The sequence below is a fragment of the Botryllus schlosseri genome, chromosome 13 (genome assembly GCF_051294905.1).
Source record: "Botryllus schlosseri isolate E-star chromosome 13, Bs_hap1, whole genome shotgun sequence".
Lineage (NCBI taxonomy): Eukaryota > Metazoa > Chordata > Ascidiacea > Stolidobranchia > Styelidae > Botryllus > Botryllus schlosseri.
The window spans coordinates 5,888,833-5,913,297 of NC_137248.1; the positions used below are offsets into that span (position 1 = coordinate 5,888,833).

The 24,465-nt window shown below is 41.2% G+C and overlaps 2 protein-coding genes across 2 annotated transcripts; both read left to right on the plus strand.

The window, feature by feature from the left end:
* The first annotated feature begins 5,350 nt into the window (after nucleotides 1-5,350).
* On the plus strand, nucleotides 5,351-11,350 carry LOC145453526 (uncharacterized). The gene is made up of 4 exons (XM_080331494.1): nucleotides 5,351-5,548; nucleotides 8,608-8,725; nucleotides 8,785-8,862; nucleotides 11,222-11,350. The coding sequence occupies exons 1-4, from the start codon at nucleotides 5,427-5,429 to the stop codon at nucleotides 11,231-11,233; spliced, it is 330 nt and encodes a 109-aa protein (XP_080187620.1). The 5' UTR covers nucleotides 5,351-5,426; the 3' UTR covers nucleotides 11,234-11,350.
* Nucleotides 11,351-11,676: 326 nt separating this feature from the next.
* On the plus strand, nucleotides 11,677-23,916 carry LOC145453524 (cilia- and flagella-associated protein 57-like). Its single transcript, XM_080331492.1, has 25 exons — nucleotides 11,677-11,970; nucleotides 12,035-12,150; nucleotides 12,215-12,397; nucleotides 12,462-12,602; nucleotides 12,673-12,794; nucleotides 12,864-13,044; nucleotides 13,902-14,055; nucleotides 14,777-14,915; nucleotides 14,973-15,138; nucleotides 15,842-15,955; nucleotides 16,020-16,232; nucleotides 17,236-17,409; nucleotides 17,471-17,632; nucleotides 18,415-18,540; nucleotides 18,618-18,741; nucleotides 18,894-19,084; nucleotides 19,299-19,472; nucleotides 20,096-20,254; nucleotides 20,337-20,477; nucleotides 20,998-21,117; nucleotides 21,173-21,304; nucleotides 21,785-21,928; nucleotides 22,257-22,416; nucleotides 23,528-23,637; nucleotides 23,765-23,916. Exons 1-25 carry the CDS (start codon nucleotides 11,796-11,798, stop codon nucleotides 23,840-23,842), a joined length of 3,699 nt encoding a protein of 1,232 aa, XP_080187618.1. The 5' UTR covers nucleotides 11,677-11,795; the 3' UTR covers nucleotides 23,843-23,916.
* Nucleotides 23,917-24,465: the final 549 nt, after the last annotated feature.

A 24,465-nucleotide genomic window follows, 5' to 3' on the forward strand; every position in this document is an offset into this window, starting at 1 on the left:
TATCCGAGGTCCGGCATACTGAAGGATAGAGCGATGCGATTTCTTGCATTCGATCCTGATCTTATGGTAGAGGTATACCATACTATAGTTGTTCTTCGAGTAGCCTGCGCGCGTCTGTGTAGTGTGTATTGTAGGCCTAATTGTCTGCTTTTGATTCCGAGGTCAGGTAGTCGTTGAAATATGTGGGACAGTGACCTATTGGAAGTGATAGATGAACTTGGCAATTTCTAGCTTCCTCGATCCTATCTTCTATGTCAGGAACACAAAATCTTTTGAGAGTGATTTATCAGTTATACAGATCCAGGCCCCTCGGGGCCTTGCTGGCAATGATACGGAGAATCAGATGTAGTTGTTGCAGTGTGTCAGTCGTATTGCAGGCAGCTCCCCAGCAAAGAAATCCGTATTGTAACTTTGATTGGAATAATTAAAGAGCAGCAAAACCTAAATCGACAAGGGGAGCGAATCTGGCGGCGGAACAGATACACTTTCGATAATTTTGGTTTTAGCGATTGCATGTTACTCTTTCAAAACATGTTTGAATCCAGTAAAACACCGAGGTATTTGGCATTTTCATCATTGGATATTGGTTGGCCAGCGATGTTAACGGTTGGGCTGTCGCGGGAGTTCACGATCAATAATCAGGATTTCGCGACGTAAATACGCCAAGGTTATTGTGGAAGGTCGTATACGCCGAGTAATATTGGACTTAGCGTATACGACCTTCCAGAATAGCCTTGGCGTATTGGACTTTTTGCAATCTATAGGCCTACTTGACTATGAGCTGTTATTATGATGTTAGTAAAATTGTGTCTAAATTTACTCTTCACAGGGACGATATATATGTCTATGACCAGTAAAACTCAAGCTCAAGATATATTCTTGTCTAACGGGTATTCATATTCACTGTTCAATTGTTCATCCATGCGATTGACGCTATAGTCTGCAAGAATTCTCTTTACCGGCTTTCAGAAAGCGGCTTTGGACTGCTATAGACGTATAACTAATATCCCTTATTTTAGCATTCATATACAAAAACTGACTATATCTGTTCATAGAAACAGAGAACAACTGTCGTCTATCATATTTTGTGGCATATATTGGTTATGATCAGAGCCACAAGAAGGCTCCCTTGGAGCCGCGTGCGACTCTGAGAGCAGCGGTTGGGAATCTGCGTTGAAGTCAAGCGAGATAGTGTAATGGTTATGCGTCCGGCTTCTCGAGCGGTAGGTCGTGGGTTCGATCCCCGGCCGTGTCATACCAAAGACTCGAAAAATGGTATCCGCAGCTATCCTGCTCGGCGCTCAGCAATCACGGATAGCATGGAGGAGAAAAAAAAAACGGGGGCGCAGACTAGATGACCTCATGGGGCCGTATCGCAACTCCGTCGCCAAATCATCTCGATGGTGCAGGCGAGAAAGAATATCATATCTCTCTCTCTCTCTCTCAAGTGACTCAGAGATGCCACTCCTGGGTTTTTCCACCCAGATCTGGGTTTTTCGAGCATCACCTGGGTTTCTGGGTTTTTGTGCATGAAATCTGGGTTTTTTTCAACATCATGTTTGTCAGGTCAATTTTACGGCGCAAAATTGATTATTAGCTTAGTGCGGTCTTATAATATCGACGGATTCTACTGTGATTGAGTCTAAAGAGACCCATTAACTATTAAAATGAGAGGTCTTGGCGTGATGAGAGAGCTTAATTGAATACTGACTACTAGGTCGCAGAAAGTCATTTTCACAAGGCAACTCTGGAGCATTTGTTTTGCAATTCAAAACGATTTAGGACTTGAATGCTAGCGCTGCAACAAATTCGTTGTGTGTCAGTAAATAGTATGTAACTGCTGTAAAGTATGCAATTCATGCACATGGAAAGATCAAATGTTGATCTAACTAATTTACCATGTTGACATCAGAGTATATTCACTTTCAACAGGGACACTCAAAGAGACAGTTTGGGCACCCGGGCAAGTTATTCAGAGGGAGAGGGGTTTGTCAAATTCAAATGTACTCTGAATTTCGTGATCTGGCAGTTTCTTTTTCGACCAAACATCCCAGATAAAAGTGCTTGTCTCAGGTTTAATGAATCGAAAGCTATTTTTAATCTATCTGGTCAGCTCACAGTCACTGGAACTACCCTAAAATCATCCTCATCATAGATGGGGATTAGCATTGTGACAAACATTGCGGATATATAATAAACTACGTATTGACCCCCCCCCCCCCCTCCATACCGAATGCCCGTAGCAATGTGTCGAGAGGAAAGCATCATATTTCGATGGATTTGCTCATTTAACTGAGCAAAATGTATAGTATGAAAAGGAACAGTTGGGATTTCAATATCAAGGGATAAAACTTCTTTTATGTCCGTATAACTGTCATTGATGACTCTCAGTCACTGTTTTGCAGCTATATCATATAAATTTGAGTGAAATATAGGATCTGGGGGTTTCTGGGTTTTTTCAACGTCCAAATCTAGGTTTTTCCAAAATATCTCAGTGGCATCTCTGAAGTGACTTAATTACTGTGATTGTTCGGTTGTGTCCTTTAAAAGAAATGTGACTTTGCTATTTGTTATAGGCTGTATTATACTGCAAAGAGTTGATTATAATTGAAGGTTGTTCAAACGTATCCGTAGCATTCACACAGAACCCTGTCCGAATACGAGTTGTAGGCTACTATTTCAGTTTCGTATAACACTTGTACCATTGTGACGAACGCCTAAGCCGGACATAAACTCTCTATTGCGACACCATGCAAAATGGGTCCCACACTTCTGAACAAATTTAAAATTTGATGTTTATTTTCCTTATTTATGGACACTGGGTGGACAGGCATCCGCCTTCTTGCATTTTGGAATTTAGTTGTAAAATTCGAATATATTTGGCGGAACCTCAGGAAACTTGCCACGAACCGGCACCGCGGACTAGCGATTGAGAACCACTGTAATAGACGACGCGATATTGTTCCCTACATTGCAAAAAATATTCATTGAAGTAATTCGAGATGGCCGCATGATCTGTCAGATCGAAATCTTTCTCGTTCGTCTTGTGATGATATGATCTCATGATATACACACAATACGCACGATCTGTACAGTGTACATGCATATGCATACCATGGGAGCATGATGTAGCTTACATTTACCGAAGGACAAAGAAGGTGTAGATAGCCTTGCAGGTCTTTCTTTATAGTCTTGCACCTGGTCCGGTTAAGAGCCAGTGGATTATATGTCTAAATATGATATTATCATACTTACCATATCATTACAAAATTCATCCGCACAACTTGTTCGAAGTAGGCCTATAGAACGGACGCGGGACAGACATGATAGTGTAATGGTGGATTCTTGATAGGTAGACTGGCGGTTCAATCTCCAGCCGGGTCAGACAAAATTCCTAATCAGTAGAACTCGTGTTCTTGGTTTTCCCACTTGGCGCTTCGCGCTTCCGGGACCGCATGGAAGGGTGGCGCAACAAGACTTTAGAACAGTGATTCTCAACCTTTTTGTATTCGCGGACCCCCTTTCGACTGTCACGTAACCCCGCTGATCGCAACATACGACACCAATATAATGCCTAGCCTATAGTCATTTCTATATCTAAAGCAGCTGATATTGAAGGTATTCTGGAATAGCGGCTATGTATATCACAGTAGAAAATGGATTTCTTCCAAAAAAAATTTCCCAATAATCCCCAAAAAACTCAAAAACTCTAAACAGTTATATGTTTGTATACGCTATTGGCAATTTGGGAAATAAAATGAGTTCGCCCGGTATCTCAGACGACCATTCTGTTTATGTGTGCTCATGGCCTACTGACCATGGTGAGTTTTGAAGTTTTAGCAGTTATGAAGCGAAAGTGCTTCGTGATTTCTCTAATTTAAAACAAACTACATATTAGGTTATCAATCATTTTACAAATTTTAAGGTTCCACGGACCCACTGAAAATGCTTCGCTGACCCCCGGTTGAGAACCACTTACTTGGAAAGACCTGTGGTACACTATGGGTTCCTTGGAGGTCAAGGCACACACTCTACAATGGCGAGATAGCGTAGTGCTGGTATAATCCACAGCTCCAACACCAAGTGCGTTGTGGGTTCGAGTCCGATCCAGGTCGACCGACTCCAGAATCCCTATACTTAAACGGCACCTCCTCGCCATCTCACCCGTGTAAGCGGTTTCTTATACAAGTCGGCAAAAATGAAAATTGGCCTGGTGTGAATGACCAATTGACCATAGTGCTCGACAAACACCATGAATAGCCTACCACAAACAACAACACACATTCAACTATATTCAAAATAAGGTCAGTTTTGTTTGAGATAAGGTCAGTCTCGTGTTTGAAATAAGGATATATTAATGTTTCAATAATCGAGCCAACCCTCTTCCGATCAGTAGTCGAATTGTGACCATTGTGGTGGTAATAAGTCGTGTGCGGTGTCGTACGCGGGGGAGGTCGGGATTCGAAATTGGAACCCGCCCTTATGAAATGCCAATTCTATCTTATAGGCTTACTTATAAGCTCATTCTTAATTGAGCAATTGGTATCACGCTGTCACGTTTCGGCCGAATTTTTTGCGTTCAAGGTTGTTTATTCGATTCCAAATACATGAAATCGAGAATAAAACACAGGTCGCGACTTAAGTCACCTCACAAATATACAACGTATAAAAATGGAACAAAACCCGCCATTTACGGTACAATGACACTCTCTAGGGTGAAGTCTCGTATTTCTAGACTGGTGCATTAAGACGCTTTCGATTGCTCTTTTTCATTAGCGCTCCTGGGGCCTACGATAGGCTACTTAAGTATCGTAGGCTCCGGCGCTCCTCATTCCGATTCGATCTTGTCCATACCCAATCACGACGCAACTAATTAGTATCGTACTATCGAATGTGACATTCGTCACATTCGATAATCGTACACTACTGTATCGACGATCCAGTCTGATCATTGCGTCTACCGAATGTGTCAAATTCGATATTGCAACACTTACATAACGTGATGATTGACATTTAGACTACGGGCAGAAAATTCAAAATACATCTGATATTTAAAGGCGATAACCTTACGTCGCTGACAGAGGCCGCGGCATCGTTTACTTATTTATTTTGTGCGGCATATTATCCCCCGACGTATAAGCCCAATTTTTCTATATCGAGATCAATTCCTAGGTGACTACGGTGGCATTTTATTGTAATGTAATGTAATTATATAGTATATATGCGGAAATGACTTATTTGTAAATGAATAATGCATTAGCACGCAACACGATGCTAAACAATTCAAAATATATCAGATATGAACAGGGAGGGCATTGAGCATAATATTTATGCTGTCCTCCGTATATATAGACCTGTCAGTGCCCCACTCGTTAAGTGACATTTTAGCAACGACACGATGCAACTATAGAGACAGCATTCTCGAAATGAAACCAACCGCTAGCATCGCGTTTGTCTTGATTATTACTATTATATCAACGCGCTACTGTTGCGCACAGCAACATCACTGGACAAATTGGTGGAAGCCTGGAGGTATGCGAGACAAAAGGTCAGTGACATCCAAAACTTTCAATTGGAGGAGAGAGATTGGTGAAACCAAAGATGATCAACGTTTTAGGCAATGCAGCAACAATGCTATGTACTTTGGCTTATACTTAGTACATATTTAAACAGTATTGGTTGGGAATCAACACCTCCATTTTCTACGTAAGTGGAAGTGGAATGAGAATGTCTAGGTCAGTGGTTCTCAACCTTTTTGGCTTCGCGGACCCCTTTTGACCGTCACGGACCCTCGCGGACCCCCTCAAGATTTAGTTCAATTTTAGCTCTATTATGGTGCGACCTTCATTTGTTTTGTGCAATTATGAACTGTATAGGCTTGTGATAAACAGAAAAATATTGATTTTTCTTGAAAATAACATCATACTATTTATGTAGAAATTGGTAGACTTTTATTATTTCAAATCTAATTTTGCTGCTGTGTTTCTTGAAGTACGTGGTCGTGTCTTGAAAATCCGCGTCTTTGTTTTGATATGAAACGAGGAGTGCCAAAAACCATTTCCGCAAAGGTAGATGGAGGCTAACGTAATATTAACGCATGACGCTTCCGACGATACTTTTGGTGGGATCGCAACATTTATGGCAACAAAATGAAGAAACATATATTTTATGAACATATGACGTCCAGCATCTAGCGCAGGGACGGGCAACATTCGGACCACAGGCCGGATTCGGTCCGCGATGGCATTTTTATCGATTTGCAGAGAGTTTCCACCGTCAAAGTGAAATCCTAATCTAATCTAATCTACAAATTTTATGCGCCAAAGAATGGATCCAAGTTTTCCAACCTGAGAAGGACTGTCATAAAACGACTTGTTCTGTTCGGGTTTAGTTATATATTTACGAGCAAACATTTTCGACCATGAACAATTGAACATTAACAAGACAAGGCTGCGTACCAATATAACTGGTGATATGAATTTCAGGGTTGGGGCGTAATGCTTTGATAGCAACGAAACACTCCTTGCGCATCAAAAAATTTGCCTTGAAGATAGGGCATCCGCAAGAAGAATGCGCCAAATCTGATTGCCGAGCTTTAAGAACAAGTATATCATTGTCCGATTAATGACGAGTGTCAGCTGAAAATAATCGGATTCATTTCAATATGACTACACTATACAATTCTATATTGAAGTCCTGTACCTCCAAGAAGCTATTCAAATAGTGGTTAGGTATATCACAAGATAAAATGGATTTCGTGGCGAGGTTTCAATCCCTACATTGGGACCAATTAGGGAAATACTTCGGAAATTTTTAATTCAAACCACTGTTCACTAATTTGATGAGACTGACAACTTCAAATCGAGAAGGTTTCGCAGACACTAAGAAGTCACCCTGATGGACGTTACTATCTCCATATTTTTATTTTTTTCACAAACCCCAACAGAACGTCTCTAAACAGCAATACGTATGTATCAGCAGGTTATTGGAAAATTGGCAATAAAAATGAATTTCCGCACTACGATAGTTCATGTCAGACGATTATGATGATGATATGAGTCATGAGGTTTTAGCAGTTGTGGTGCGAAACTGCCTACTGCTTTCTCAAATTAAAAAATAAAACGAAAATTATGCGTGATCAGCCATTTTAAAAATTTAGAGGTCTCGCGGACCCCCTGAAATTGCTTCGCGGACCCCCGGTTGAGAACCGCTGGTCTAGGTAACTTTGTTACGAAATCGCAATATGCATCGTCGTATGTTGGGTAGGGTTACCATACGTCCTCCTTTAGGAGGATTTGTCCTCCTTTTTCACGTTAATGAAAATGTCCTACGATGGCGCCTAACTGTCCTTCTTTTTGGCAAATCGTCCTCATTTACAGCATTTAGAGCTAAGATAATGGATAGATTCGAGTGAAAATGGGCATTAATGACGTTAAACTACTGGCCCATTACCGGACCACAACCTAACCTATCGATCTCGCCTTCCGTGACATGCCACCCCATATATTTGTCGCTTGCATTTTTCTATACTATCTTCTTTTGCTGTTCATTCAATGTGCAAGCCTCTCCTTTACATCGCCTAGCTAGGCTAAGGTGGGTGTCTGATTCCAAAGACTACTCCAAGTCGTTTCGCCACCTTCCTATCTTTTCATTGTATCGCAATTTTGTGATGTATTGAACTGATAAAAATTGCTAATAAACCGAACTCCAAATAGGAAATTCGTGGTTCGATTGAAAGCGACGGCCTTTTTTTAGTCAACACCACTAATTTTAAGTAGAAAATGCGCAAATCGGGAGTCGAACAAAAGTGATGACCTTTTTTTTAATCAATCCAGCAATTTGTTCAGCAAAAATATTCAAATCGGCTGATTTTAATGTTGATCAACTAACTTTTCTGATTTGGTAAAAGTGACCTCCTTTCCCGATCCAAAATATGGTAACCCTAATGTTGGGTAGGCTAATAGCCAATACGAGACACTTAAAAATCTCGCTCCTAGAATATTTGGCCTGATTATGAAATTGTGACGACCTTTGTATTACACAAATTGGTCGTGATAGCGTAGTGATATAATCCACAGCTGCAACATCAATGGATTGCGGGTTCGAGGCCGACTCCAGAATTCCTACCCAAGTGTTGGGAGTCGCTGGCTGGCCAAAACCTTCGATATATCGGTATGGTCCTTTACTGTCTTCGAAATGCCCGGCACCGATAAGTCTCATCCTCGGAATCTGAGTGGACACTTGACAGTAGTACAAATGCGATCCTCAAAGTAAAATAATGCATCCCAATTTGAAATCGCGTGTCGGACATGTTTCATACAGCGTGTTCTCTAAATATGTCATACATGGCCGTGGCCGTAAAAACGTAGCACACACTTTTGAGGTGTGATGCTTGGGTTGCGAGATTTTGATCGCGGTCTAATAAGTTTAAGTTTAAGAACCCTATTGGCGTATACGAATGTCTACTACTGATGCTGATACCGCCATTCGGTGTCATAGAGCTATTATATTCTGCAGTAGTTTGACTGTCAATAGCAGTTATCATTTCCTTGCATTGAACACGCACCCACACATTTTAGTCGTTTTTACACGCATGTATATTTTCAGAAAATTTGGGTTGCTCAGCGATGTGGATGATTTGCGCGGGTTTCGGGGCGCATCTATTGTCTCGCCCTACCCAAAAGCAGACATCCCTCAATCAGCAGACTCTCGCCATCATCTCTTGGTATTTTACATGAAATAACGTAACTCATACCTTGGTTGATCATTCGTACACTCTTCCAGGATATGATTCTCAGTAATTCTGCTTCGTGGCCCGATGAGAATCGAAGTTTTGAGCACCGAATGTCAGTGCCTGATCCGGTATGTTCAGATCTTCGAAGAGGGGATCGGTTCCTATTAACGTATCAGCCTAACAGGGCGTCCCGTAGTAGTGCTATGCAGCAATGGTGGTGCACACACCATGCACCTACTACCGATGGAGGTTGGGTCTATAGTTTGCATGGCAGTTATGTGTCAGGACCAGACATGGGGTAGTAATAAGGTAGTAATCGTAATCGATTACGACGATTACAGCATTTTCAAGTAATCGCGATCGAATACATTCGAAAAATTGCGAAGCAGCCTAATCGTCATCGACTATACTTCCGATATCTAATCGCTTTATTTGTGCAAGAACGATTACTTTTTATTTGTACAAAAGACTTATGACATAAACTCGACATTCGTGAACAACGTGAACAACTGAACAGTGAACATTGAACAAGGTAGAGGTTAGTGACTGGTAGCACAAAGGTCTGATTTTCAAACGCCACTGCTCATTATTACGTCTGAAGCATTAGCTTTACTCGTCATTACGTAAGAAGTATCCACACATAGTAAAATATTCGATGTAGCCTACATTGCAGTGTGATTGTAATAACAGCCTCCCTGCTGTATAGTTTATATCAGGTTATCAAAACACTCCAGACGCCACTATCTCAGTATCTCGCAGTAGGTTAATAATCAGCACTCTGCCTGGTTTCAAATGGTAACTTATGTATTGCTGTTTGACTATGCTTAATAGATAAACGCAGTTTGTTGACCATCGTTGCTTTGAGAGCAGTAGGCCTATGTAGAGAGAGAGAGATGTGGTATCCTTTTTCGCCTGCACCATCGAGATGCTTTGACGACGGAGATGCGATACGGCCTTTATAGTGTGGTCTGGTCTAGTCTGCACCCCCGGGTTTTTTCTCCTCCATGCTATCCGTGATTGCTGAGCGCCTAGCAGGATAGGCGCGGATACCAGTTTTCGAGTCTTTGGTCTGACCCGGCCGGGGATCGAACCCACGACCTACCGATCGAGAAGCCGGACGCACAACCATTACACTATCTCGCTCGGTAGTACGTACATTCACCGGACAAAGATTTGAAATGTTGTACACATTACGGTTTCCACAACGAATAATTAAAAATCAAAAGCCGCTGATATATGTCATAATAACCGAGCCGTGCTTTGCCGTTTCTCGCAACGGCAGCTTGCAGTATCTGTATTAAGTTGAAGGCAGAATTTTATGTTCACTTCATCTTATTCCCATATGACTGTACTTGAAACGGGCGCCAATCATTATTTCACAATTCTTTACCCAACATTTGCTTGCCGACTTGCCGTCATGGCCATCCGCTCATATACCATGTTAGCGTGGGTTGTAGCTAGAATCATGACCAAAACAGCAATCCGTCCCCCACTCTTAAAGGGGCACTGCACTCAAAAAATGATGTGGTCTCAAATTGAAGAGCAGAACGAAAAAAGAATTTTGGCCGCAGCCGTTTTCTTCAGAACGCCACCGTAATGGAGCTGCAATTTATTGAAATTTCCTGAGTTGCAGCAGTCGCGGCTCCGGATAATCTCTTAACCCGTTACATGGCACGATGACTTCATCGTCGCACTTGCTCGACGCGATTACGCAGAGGACGAACTTTAGATAGTTGTCAGTCGATGTTATGAATGACTCATGTCTTGCACACCAAGGCGGCGCTCAACGTACGGTGTTAGGTCAGGAGGATTTGTGTCTGGAGCTTGTCACGACTCTATAGTATTTGCCAGTTGAATGATACTGAGATGCCGTTACAGTTGTATATTGATGCAGATACTGCTGTCATTTTCAAGATGTATTATTGACTGCACAGTGCACAACCTTTGGAGTAGTGGTCTTGCGGAAGATACAGACACATGATATTTGTTAGACATAGTTGCTTCAGAACATCGGCTGACAACTATCTGAAGCTCGTCCTCTGCGTGACTGCGTAATCGCGTCGAGCAAGTGCGACGATGAAGTCATCGTGCCATGTAACGGGTTAAGAGATTATCCGGAGCCGCGACTGCTGCAACTCTGGAAATTTCAATAAATTGCAGCTCCATTACGGTGGCGTTCTGAAGAAAACGGCTGCGGCCAAAATTTTTTTTTCGTTCTACTCTTCAATTTGAGACCACATCATTTTTTGAGTGCAGTGCCCCTTTAACGTTGGTCTTGGGCCCCCATAGGGTGGTAAATTTTCAAGTTCAAGCCGAAACTGAAGAAGTACATATATGTCATTTGGTGTGTCGTGGCGCGTCAATGACCGACAGTGAAATGCCTATTCCTATAAATTACGCATACTTTATCCGCCGAAAGCTTTTACAGTGTGCGTACGACATCACACCGATATTTTGAATACTAACATTTCTATCATTTCTCTACAGCCGATGCTCTGAACAACAGAGAAGTCAAGTGATGTGAGAGGGGGAATGGTTAGCCCAACCAGCGGGATATTTGAATGTTGTGTAAATATGGGTTTCGTCGTTTTCCGTGCATTAAAGCAGAGAATTATAGCTTGTATACTGCGCTGGTGTTGTAGCAAGGTTTACGATTCACAATAGCGTTTGAAATGCAAAATTGTAGCAAATAATCGTCACGGATCACTAGTTACCGTCAAACTCAGAGGGTGATCTTGCGACTTACGTCGTCAACCATTTTAAATCTTTACCAAGATTTCGTATACCTTGCCTTAATAACAACGGTTCACATCAGATTTCACAACTCTCCAACAGCAATATAATATTTTGCAGGTCTCAGGCGATCTCACGCTGTTCTGTTCTTGCGTAGAAATCACACGTGCGCCATTAGTGTTCAGAAATGCGGTGTGTGTTACCATAGTGACGTTGTTTCTTACCAGAGAAGAGCTTGGTTGTTTGCAAGCGAGAGTTGTTCGGGCCAATTATGCCCTGCTAGTTTTAAGGTTTACGACGTAAAATAGTATCGAGAAATCAAAGAAATATGGCGATCGCGATGGCTAACCCCCATCATATTTTTGGCATCCGCCCCAATGTCAGCGGAGGCTTGAAATATCTGGATGAGCAAACCATAATTATCCCATCTGGAAATCAAGTCATCAAATTCAATGTGGATCAAAAGCAACAGAAGTTCATTGCTGGCTCAGAAAAGTCGTCCGGTACGCATAAATATTATTTTCTAACTATTCTTGAAAATTTAAACGCTTCATGGTAATATTTCAGGGATGACAGCTATTGCAATTAGTCCCAATCGGAGATATGTGGCAGTCGCCGAAAGGGGTGAAAAACCAACTGTGACCATTTTTGACTTGTTCCACGAACAATCGAAGAAGAAAAGAGTAAATTTATCTTAACAATTTATCTAAAATCTGAAGATACCAACAATATATTCTTAAATTCCAGGTCCTATCACATCCGGACCTCAAATCTCAAGAATTTGTCACCATTTCATTCTCTCCCGACTCCAAATATCTCATTGCTCAATCTGGGAAACCGGATTGGGTCTTAGTGTATTGGGTGTGGGAAAAAGCAAAAATAATGGCACAGATCAAGACCACCAATCAAACTGGCCAGCCAATTCATCAAGTAAGACACAGTTAACTGATAGGACCAGCAATGCAGTTTTACAACATATATTTTTCCATACCAGGTCAGCTTCAATCCATTGGACAACACACAGATATGTGTAACAGGCAATCAAATATTCAAGTTGTACCGCTATTCCGAGGGGAATTTGAAGCAATTTGGCTTCCAAAAGCTTGACCCGCAAAATTTTGTGTGCCATGCTTGGGTAAGAAGCAGATACGCTCAACCTTCGGTCATTTTTTATGCACCAAACTCATTGATAATCGCATAAACAGGTAGCCGATGATCGTGTCGTCGCCGGCAATGATCGCGGACATCTTTTCATTTTTGAAAACGGCGAAATGAAGGCAGACATTGATGTTTCCCAAGGCATGGCAGGCTCCAGCACAGATACAAGGTATCAAAAGAAGCGATCGAACCGGCATATATTTCTATGAATTGTTATCATTTTTGTGTGTAATTTCAGACAAAGTTTCAGTGTAATTCCGGAGGATTCTTCGGGTACAGAGGACAGCGCGTTGGATTCTTGCGTATCGTGCGTCGTTGCTCATAGCAAAGGGTTTGTTTGCGGTGGTAAACGAGGGACCGCTCACATCTATGAAAAGAGTGACGATCGAGATCAGTATAGAAAGGTTCGCACTGTGAAAGTAAGTTTGGGAGTCTGTTGTTATTTTAATTTTATAATGCCCAACCATAAATGTATGACATTTAGTGCAGTTGTATTTGGTGTGTGGGATCTGTCTTTACGCCGTTGAGAGTCTTGCTTTGATTTTTGCTCCTTTGTAGGACAGGCTTTTACATGGTTGCCCGACGTTTGAGTCACGCATTGAAAAATTGCACATTGACAAGTGTCACGTTAGTATCTCACTATTGAAGTTAGCTATTACCTGATTTTGTTAGGCAGTTGTGTGTTATGGGATGTGTGTGCGTATATTTTATGCAAGTTTGAGTAATGCTTGTAAGCTCCAAGGATGCAGAGGTATGCATGAATTCTGTGTGCCCTTTCTCATACGGTAACTGCAAGGATCATTCATACTCTCATCTCTTATTAATAGAATGGGCACAATTAGATCAATTTTTATGGCCTGGTAGGACAGCGTCATTCAGGATTGAGTGTGTGTCAATAGCATGGAAACAATTCTGTTATTGGTATTAATAATTATTGGTAGTGCATCAACTTTATTTCCTTATTCCGCCATTTTGGCATCACTGAGTGTGTTACCCATGGATTTATGTGATTGAAGACTCACTAATTTTCCAGTAGTTAGATTCCTGTCTTCCTCTACTTGGCTGCCAGTTCGTTACCTGTAAGTTCTTTATACAATGCAGTCAATGCATGGATGTTCCATAAATGAAATCCATCTTACGTTAAAATACCTGTCTTACAGGCCCTCTGTGACTACTCGTTATTTTTATCAAACGTTGTCCATGCGTTGTATATGAATATTGGTATGCTTCCTCACACAATCTTGGCACTCATTGTATGTGTCTCTCAAATTTCCAGGTACCAGCAGACCCTCACAGTACAGATCCAAATCGCGCAGAAACCCAGCAAATAATCTCGTTGAGCGTTAGCCCAAGCGAAGAAAACATGATTGCTGCTACTGACAATTGTCAATTGTACAGTATTGCCCTGTCTTCTGCCGAGCTGAACAAAGGTAGACCAAATTTTGTTTTTGAATTTGTAGCCGCTGAGCTTATTTTCAGTACAGTAATGAATTGTTATGGTTTTACGTTGTTACGTTTTTCGTTTCACACCTGGTCATTGCACAATGCAATTGAAATAATTACATTTTTGTTCGTTCAGTTATCTGCTACGACCTGCACACTTGCTTTAACAACTAGTTCTTTACAATTCAATTCTGTATCACTTTTTGATTAAGCCGGCCTCGCCTGATATGTCCATTGTACACTTTCACTACACAAAATCCTCATCAAAGTGGAAATATCTACTTATCCCCACCCAATAGCAACCTAACCAAAAGATCTATCGACCACTCAGGACCTATCATCTGAAATGCATTACCACAACATATCCGTGAATTTCCTTATAATAGATTCAAATAGAATACACTAGACCCGATTTTGACATAAATCTCCAGACTGAACATGTTCCGTTGAACGCGGTATCTAAACCACCTTGGCGTGTACGACATATTTCCTTCATAACATCCGCTGACAACTATACAAAGTTCGATCTCTGCGTGACTGCTGGAGCGTGAAGTTTTTCTGGAAATTTCAATAAACTGCAGCTCCATTACGGTGGCGTTCTGAAGAAAACGGCTGCGGCCAAAAAAAAATTTTCGTTTAGCCCTTCAATTCGAGACCACATCATTTTTAGAGTGCAGTGCACCTTTAATGTGTTTACTATATTTCTAGGCGACCAAACTTTCTTCGAACCAATCGCCCAGTCGTATCACAGCGGAAGCGTGACAGGCTTGGATGTTTGCATCAGAAAGCCTTTGATCGCATCCTGCTCAACGGACAAGTCAGTCCGAGTGTGGAACTACGAGACTAAGTATGCCAACATTACACCATTTTTAAACTGGCTTGCAACGAATGTGTCGTTTCTCAGCCAACTCGAACTGTACAAAGTGTTTCAAGAAGAAGCCTACAGCATTGCTTTGCATCCCTCCGGGCTTTACATTTTAGTCGGCTTCAGCGATAAACTCCGACTTTTAAACATACTGATCGACGATATACGGATATTCAAAGAATTCACCATCAGAGGGTGCAGAGAGGTAACTGATTCGTTTCCAATTGTGTCTCGACTAGGGTGACCTCAAAAGAGTAAGAAGTACTTACTTGTAGTGTCCAAATACACACATTTTATGCAACTATGAAGTAAATAATGACAGTTACACTTGTTTATATAAATTATTTAACACTTGCGAACATTGTTATGTTGTTGCGATATGAGAGAATACTGCCTTTGCTATGAACAGGGGTAGCCTCCTGCTGCATTTATTGAATGATATGCTGCCTCGTATCTATATTTCAAAACTTGCACAATGGCAAGAAATTATCGCAACATCAATTTTTGTTCATAAAATTACAAGGAGCGTGTAATTTCGGTACTTGAGCGAGATAGTGTAATGGTGATGCGTCCGGCTTCTCGAGCGGTAGGTTGTAGGTTCGATCTCCGGCCGGGTCAGATAAAAGACTCGAGAACTGGTACCCGCAGCTATCCTGCTGCGCGCTCAGCATCCACGGAAGGCAGGGAGGAGATAAAAAAACGGGGGTGCAGACTGGGTGACCTTGCGGTCGTATCGCATCTCCGTCGTCAAAGCATCTCAATGGTGCAGGCGAAAAAGAATATCATCTCTCTATCTCTCTCTCTATTTGACTCGAATCATCAAAATTAATACTCATTTAGATTCCAGTACTCGAATCGCTATACCTAGTCTTAGTCTCGATATTCCTTGACAATTGTTTTCATTTCAGTGCGCTTTCAGTAATGGTGGACACTTGTTTGCTGCTGTGCACGGCAACGTGATTCAAATATATTCGTCGACCACCTTCGAAAACGTTTCCAATCTCAAAGGCCACAACGGCAAGGTAATGTTGCCGTTACGCGATTCTTCTAAGTTAGTTTGAGACTTACTGCGGTGTCAACTTTAAGGTTCGAGCAATATCTTGGAGCGCAGACGACAGCAAGCTTATATCCGCTGGCATGGACGGTGCCGTGTACGAGTGGTCGGTCGCTACCGCCAAAAGGGTGAACGAATCGGTCCTGAAGACGTGCGCCTATATGGGTGTTGCTGTGTCTCCGTCTGGGAAGCATACTTACGCTGTCGGTTCGGATAAGACGCTGAAGGAAATTACAGAATCGCAGGTGATTTTGCATTTTATTACCGTTTCTCTACATTTATTCTCAACACACTTAAAATCAGAGGGGCTCAGTAACAAAGTCTTCCTACTACGTTTCCAAAGTATACGCAAGTTGGTTTTGTCTGCTTACTGATGTCTTGGTGCTCCAAAGAACTTACACTTCACTTCACCAGTTTTTTGAAGTCAAACCAATTACTCTCCGAAGTAGAAAGCAACTGGTTTCGCGAGTAACATTGCAATGACAACGAGGCAAAGCAGACTCTGTATGACATTAATAGATTATAACTTCGAAAATTCCGCCTATTTTCATCTCCATGCGTCATTTTGCGTTGACCATGGAGATGCATCTCATAATTTTAAATATTGCAAGAAGCATTAAGAAACAAAAATCTGTGACGCCGCATCCCAATCTACTTCTCTAAATTGCTTACTCGATTACTTTTCTACTTGCGGCTGTGGAGATTTTTTTTTTACTTATATTACGCTTTGACCACCTAAAAGTGAGAATTCCAAGCTGTGAATGAGTAACATATTCGAATTATGGCACCTATCCGGTTAATAAACCTCATACTTTCCTCACTGTCCCGAGTTATCCAAGGCTGACAATCAGAGAAAGATTATATTCGGTCTTCTGTGGGGTCTTTCTCACTTCAAGGTTTATGTAAGCAATCAGAAGTGATTAAGCTAGTCATCATTGGTACACGAGTAGAAGTAGAATTAACATCTTAACTTTGAACTGAAGTTCGAGTAGAAGTAGCTATTGCGCAGTAAAAAGTAAGTATTATAGACCTAGATCTTCATTAACAAGCTAAAACCTGTGAAGTTGAAATAGTTCAAAATCACAAATCTTGAGCAAGTAGTGAAAGCTCACCTTTGTATGTCAGCGACTCGTCACTTTACTGTCTACCGTATATTGAGATCGACAGAATATCTTTGAGTCACTGCTAATTTCGACTCAAGTCAAGTTTCTTAGTTCTCTCGTCGTCTTACACATGATTTTTCGCCAGATCCTACGCAAAGTGGAATCTGGCGGGTCGACATTAACTCAAGTCGTCATTTCCCATTCTGGGAAAATGCTCTTCTGCGGTACAGACACAGGAACGGTGAGGTCGATCAAATTCCCCCTCACCGAAGCCGGAGAGTACAACGAGCATCAAGCTCACGCGGGTCAAATCACAAAGGTAACTATTTCATTTTGTAAGAATCCCTATCGCGGATGTAATCAGCGCCTGTCTTGTGTAGATGAAAATCACGCATGACGACCAATATCTCGTCACCGTGTCTGAAGACGGCTGCTTGCTGACGTGGAAGATTGCGGACAAAGAAGGTCGCGGGGTCAAGCACGACAGAGAAGTGCCATTCGCCGAGGAGATTCTCATAACAAAGTCCGATCTGGAGGAGAAGGTTAGGGTGCCGTTTTGTAGATATTATGATTTTGTCTGTATCAAAATCGTTCTTTTACAAATTCATGATATAGCCTAGTGAAACTGTATTTGCCTTTTGATCATGTTGTGCACATATACCTGAACCCATCTCCAAAATTTGGATTTACTCCGATCGCTTATCGAGGGTATTTGACAAAGATATCAGTAATGTGATATCAGAAAATGGCAATGTTTCATATACGTAGACGAAATGGCAGTCCACATCAGGGCTTTCTGTTGGTCACAAAGAGAGAGGCCTTAACTACGTTTCGTAGCCTTTAATTCGCCGTAAATCATTAGAAAAGTTGACTATTCGAGTGTCATGAAAGTTGCAACGTGGTACCGGATAAAATAAGGATCGGAATTTGTCGCCACAAAAAATTGTACTGCTCAAGGTAGTGAAAACAGTTCAAAGACTACACTTGATGACAAAATCATTGTTATTTTATGAATTCTTGTTATGAGGAGATTTATTTGCATTATTTCATCGTCCGCAGTTGATTGGTGTTTGTAAAATGCATACTGGAATGAATTGATATGTGGTAGTAGCTCTGATAGTTACCTGTAAAATGCATCCACACGCATCTTTGTGTGATATTTGCAGAACTGAATGTCCACAGTTACTGTTATTTAAAGGAATTCGGTTTTCTTTATTCGGTGTTCTTGTCTGATGGCAACTCGTTACCAACCGAAAAACACTTTTACAGTTCCATCAGTGAATTCTCTGAGAGCGTATATTTACCATCATTGTCGTATTTTAAGAATCAACTGATGTCAGAACTGAAGACGAGAGTGGAAGAACTTAAAATGGAAAACGAATACCAACTGCGGTTGAAAGACATGAATTACAACGAGAAAATCAAGGAGTTGACTGAAAAGTTCATCCAGGTAATATTCAAAGCGAAAGTCCGCTCTCAAATAACGGCTGAATTACTGAAATACTGTATTGACCGATTGTTATTTAGGAAATGGAAAGTCTGAAGACCAAGAATCAAGTGCTTCGAACTGAAAAGGATAAGGAAGGGGCGAGACATGAAGAAGAGGTGGCTGAAATTACTGATAAGCACTCTAAGGAATTGCAAGATTTGGGTATGAAATTGTTAACTTTTAAACTCCCCGATCGCAAAACTTGAAATCGGCCTTAAAACCCAGTCATCAATGATCTCCGTTTCAATTTTGAGACGAATGAAATCAAGATTGAATTCAAGTCCCATTGTTTATATTCATCGCCTGTACTGCAGAATCCACCAACAACCAAAAGCTGATGTCCGAGTACGAAAAGTACCAAGACTTGCAAACGACGTCGCAACGCATGCAGGAGGATTACGAGAGGCAGCTGCAGGAAGCGGAGGACACCAAGGAGCACGCTCTCGAAGAATTGACTGAGTTCTTCGAGACGAAGCTGCAGGCCAAGTCTGCCCTCCTGGAACAGGTGAGATTTGAGAAGTGGTCATTAACAAACTACTTCTACTCTTTCCGAGTACCGGTACTCACATAGGTTCCACTTCTACTTAACATATTTTAGGCAAAAATTCCTGCTTTTACTACTTCTGCTTGTTATTGAGTAGAAATTTGCGGCGCTACTTCTACTTGAGCAGCATCTCTGACTATTTTGACCACCTATGCGTTTCCGCTCGCGTTTCCAGGCCGGTGACGAGGCACGCCAGCACCAGCGGGAGTACGAGGAGACCAAGAAGCAAATCGAAGAGGACGCGGACCGGGAGATTCTAGACATCAAGAACAAGTACGAGAGGAAGCTACGTGACGAGATCGAGACCAATATGAGGCTCAAGGGCGAGTCCGGCATTATGAGGAAGAAGGTGTGTTTGTTTTGATATTGCAATCGACTTTTACCCGTTATTGTGTTGGGTTTTCCACCTGGCTCATTGTGACACACTCATAGACTTGATACCCGAAAAGTAATCTGACTTATTGATTCAGGAGGTAGCCTTATCTAGAGATTAGCTGGATTGTAATTTTTGCGATGGGTTTTCGATGATAGCCCGATTACCAAATCCGAAATTAAAGACACGGTGTCTTACATCGGCCAATATTTTTACTCAACTAGCTATTGCTATAGAAATTTCATGCATCATATTTTGTGATACGATTGTTGATATGCAAAGCTCTTTAAAATCCACTAATGGTTTCTGACGATTTCCTGTGACGAGTGCCACCTTAAAACATTCGGATTTACTTCAATATATATTATTCAATCGGATATTGAAGTTCTGTACCTCTAAGTGTCTCTTCTAATGCTAAAGCCCGTTTTATACTGGAAATGTAGACAAATGTCACATTACTAAGTATGGTAATGACAAACTGCCAATAGCCATAGTGTCCACTCCTCAAAGCATAGTTTGTTACCGTCGTTAAATGTCCAATCGATATACTGACCCTACTACTCTTGATGTCTTTAACTCTAACCGCCAAACGTTTACAGTTCAACAGTCTGAACAAAGACATCGACGGCAAAAACGACGAAATCAAAACCATGCAACAAGAAAAAGTGAAACTAGAAAACGTCATAAAATCTCTCGAAAAAGACATCCACGGATTGAAGAAAGAAATTCAAGAGAGAGACGAAACCATTCAGGATAAGGTTTGCATTTTATATATATATATATATGTAATTTCACCACATACCAATTTTATACATTCCTGTGCCTTCATTGGAACATTAGGAAAAGAGAATTTACGACCTGAAAAAGAAAAATCAAGAGTTGGAGAAATTCAAGTTTGTGTTGGACTATAAGATCAAGGAATTGAAAAAGCAGATTGAGCCGCGCGAGAACGACATTAAAGTCATGAAAGATCAAATTCAAGTGAGTGCTTGTGATTCGTGACGAGCTGCATACATATTTTGTTAGTGTGAAGAAATTTCTTGTGTATTTTCTGAACCGGTACATGAGCGACAGTTAATTTGCCCGGAAGAGAGATATTGCTGTACCGTATATGGAAAGTGATCCTATGCATTCACGCTGTGGGAATTTGCGACTTGATGAAACATTTTAAATGACACAACTTGACCCATTTATCTTTGTACGTTACTCCAGCTGAGACCTTACTTCCAAAAACGCTTCACACTACACACTGCTATACTAATATGAAATCATTAAAATGACCACCCAAAATTGACTAACACTGGAAAAGCAGATCACCATTGGCTGATACTGATATTTTGAAAGTGATTCGAAGTACCGATAATAATCTAATGTCAAACTCAAGTGAAAATATAACAGGAAAACCGGGAATTTCACGAAAATGAGTGCGGATATCTTACATATTCTATCCTGCGTTTTACGGCTGATATTCCCATCACGTCCGGGTGAAAATATCTTTCAGGAAATGGAAAGCGAACTTGAAAGATTCAGCAAGCAGAACACACAACTGGAGCTTAACATTACGGAATACAAACAAAAGCTTCGCGCCACGGACAAAGAGCTTCGAATGGAGAGACAGAGGGTAAACTCGACGGTATATCTTGACCAGGCGTAAAATCAAAGTCCCCCTTCGCCAGGTCCGAGACGTGGAAGCGGTAATCAAACACATGAAAACGGACCTGCACAACTGCGTCGGACATATTCAAGATCCCAAGAGGCTGAAGGAATTCATCAAGGAACTGTATGAGAAGCATGTTCACGATGACGTGGTGAGTAGGAGACTGGTCCCACTGATTCCTGTACTCGAATTCGAATAACTCATTAACTGTAATGAGAGAGACGATTTTTATCGGTAGTACCGGTACTGAAAATTTTCTGAATTCCACTGAGAGTGATATTATCAACAAGAATTATAGTTTCGATACTTTTATTCACACCATGGGAAAATTTAAGCCATGATTGGTTGAAACAGGTATGTTTTGTAGCATATTACAAAGCTACATCACAAAGTGCGATAAAATAGGTATTGTCTCAAAAGTACTAAATTAAATTTCATGTGGTGGCAAGTAGCGTTATTTTCTTTGTTGATGCATAAAAGCTTCATACTCACATCGTCCATCCCCTTATGACATCAGTAACCCTAGTACTGGGTACGGAATGGAATCACTAGGGTCCAGATTTTGCTCAGTCCTATTGGTCAGAGATGTGATGGCCCTAAAAAAAATTCAGCCGTCATTTCTCACTTCAAGGTGGAATCCATTGGAGTCGATACCGATATTCAAAGGGAGTACGCGCGCCAGAGGGAACATTTGGAAAGATCTGTCGCGTCGCTTCGGAAAAAGCTTGCCAAGGATACTGAGATTCACAGGGCGGACAATGTCAGAATAATGCAGGTGAGGGATTGTTGGTCCATTGCAGTTCATCGTACCGTAAAAAATTGAACATAGTAATATACATGGTCGCACACTTTACTCATTTGTTTTTGTATTACATTAGTTTGCTTCATATCTTATGTGCATTTTTGATGAAATATTCGCCGAAAATATGGTCATTAGAATTTTCCATTTTGTACAAAACGATGTGATTTTTTCATTGTGTGAAGTTGCTTGATACACAAGGTCGTGATCGACCGATTTCACAGCGCAGGTTACTATGCCAATTATGGTACAATACCTCTCGCACACGACTGCTTATCAACTACTTACCATTTACATTTTTCAGGAAAACGTGATGCTTATCAAGGAAATTAACGACCTGCGTAGGGAATTGAAGTTGGCCAGAGTTCAAGTCCATGACTTGGAGGCAGCGCTAGGCACCAACCGCTCGGGCAAAGGACACGATGCAAGCAACCCTCTCAGAAGAGCGCACACGTCAGCAACAAGTAAGTGTTGTATATTTGGTCTGTAAGTGTTGCATTAGGTCTGTAAGTGTTGCATTAGGTCTGTAAGTGTTGCCTTCGTTCTACCTTTTCGGAGCACTCAAATGTTTTTTGTATTTTTGAACTACTTACTCAACTGGTTATGATTGTAAACTACTTCTACTACTGCTTAACAGTGTTGAGATTTTAGGCAAAACTAGGCCTTGAATCCTCACTTTTATATTTATATGGAAATTGAGTATAAATTTACGGCGTTACTTCTACTCCCACTTGGCTACCAACGATGACTACTTTTACCACCTCTGCTTCTGTCGAGTAGGTTTGACGCAAGTCGAAAGAATGAAATACCTAGTAACACTTTTTCAAAAACTGTTTTGGTAAGTGTGAGTTGGTATTGGTCAGGGTTGTAACCAAGTCACAAGTTTCCGAGTCACAAGTCAATCTCACTTTTATAGTTTTCACTCGAGTCAAGTGGAGTCATTTTCGATTCACCACCAAGTCCGAGTCCAAGTCAGTGAGTAGAATGTGTAGTTGATTACAAGTCATTTTGTTCCCTGTTTAGTTTTGATTTCAATGCGGTTCAAACCACTTTTTTCAACTATGCTCGAGTGATATAGAATGGCTCGCATTCATAACATACAAATTTTCTTCAGTCTTAACAGTTTCTTGACCTATTTTCTAAGTATCCGGACCGACAGACGAAATGCCAATGATGTGGTAACTTTACTATTCTCCGAAGTTACAATGAAATGTCTGTCTTGGCCGTCCTAGTCTCGAGTCATGCACACACAATGACTCGAGTACAACTTGTGATATTGCTGCGCACCAGTCACTACTCCATCAAAATGTCATTTCCATAAACACTGAATAGCCAATTCTAGAACTCGGCGCTAGTACAGGTTTCCTAACTCCATTTGTGATTGGAAAGTACCCGATTATTATCGTCGTTAATCAAATATTTTTCATAAATAATGTAATCAATCAAGTCCAATGCCGCTAGCCTACGCGATTTATATCATTTTACTCAATACCTAACTCGACTACGACATTCGAGTAGAAAATATATCAAAAGAGTAATATGTAATATTCTGTTGATCGGTGCTTTCCGTTTTAGTGGCGTCTGGCACAAGCGCGACTTACAGCATATCTCGTCAGAACGTAGATGAAGAGGCGCCGAGGATCATCGAGATGCAAAAGGCAGAGATCAGAAGACTTCGCAACCAGGTAACGAATTGAAATTCCGTTTAAATATGGTCCGGGCACTGCAGGGCTGCAGAGGTCAACTCTCCTCTCCTGTCTTTACCCCCCACGTACAACTACGTAGAGCTGGAAATTTTGTATGTATTTCCAGATTCTGGACGCAGAGGAGCAGCTAATGAGGAGGCCCCAGTCCGCTACACGTCTTCCGCCGATGGTTTCTACGAATTAATTTTACTGAATGCGTTTTTATACTTTTGTGAAAAAATTTTTAATGTGTAGAGAGAATATAGTATTATATTGAAATCCGAGTGTGGAGTTTTAGGTCTGCAATGCTTTGGGTTAACCCAGGGGTGGGCAAAGTTTTGAGCTCGCGGGCCGCATTCAACATCTGAATCCATTCGCGGGCCGCACTTATAAAATTGGAATTATAAACCAAAACGCAATATTGGTATTTGATTATATAGTGATGAGATGGAGATATGCTTATTTAAAACAAGCCAAATATTGCTTTGATGATATCGTACACGCATCAGAAACAGTGGCGAGATTTCGTAGACATTTCGACCTCAATAACCAATTTGTCAAAACTAAAGAGATGAAAGTCGGCTGACACGATTCTTAAAACAGGATTGAAATTTGAATCTGTGAGCAGCGATCTGTTCATATATTTACTAATTCCACTTTTGGTACAGTTCCAGGACACACACACTGCTGATAGCATCATAACCATGTTAGCTTCAAACACGCTTCTAATATGTAGATAAAATATAAATACCCTAATTCTACGCATACAGAGAACGAAGACACACCGAATCGTTTTTATATGCACATCACGGAAATAATGAAAACTTT

Coding starts and splice junctions, on each gene's coding strand:
- LOC145453526 (XM_080331494.1), top strand. CDS start 5,427: ATGAAACCAACCGCTAGCATCGCGTTTGTCTTGATTATTACTATTATA. Junction 5,549..8,607: donor GGAGGTATGCGAGACAAAAG/GTCAGTGACATC, acceptor GTATATTTTCAG/AAAATTTGGGTTGCTCAGCG. Junction 8,726..8,784: donor ACTCTCGCCATCATCTCTTG/GTATTTTACATG, acceptor ACACTCTTCCAG/GATATGATTCTCAGTAATTC.
- LOC145453524 (XM_080331492.1), top strand. CDS start 11,796: ATGGCGATCGCGATGGCTAACCCCCATCATATTTTTGGCATCCGCCCC. Junction 13,045..13,901: donor GAAAGGTTCGCACTGTGAAA/GTAAGTTTGGGA, acceptor TCAAATTTCCAG/GTACCAGCAGACCCTCACAG. Junction 18,541..18,617: donor TGACTGAAAAGTTCATCCAG/GTAATATTCAAA, acceptor ATTGTTATTTAG/GAAATGGAAAGTCTGAAGAC.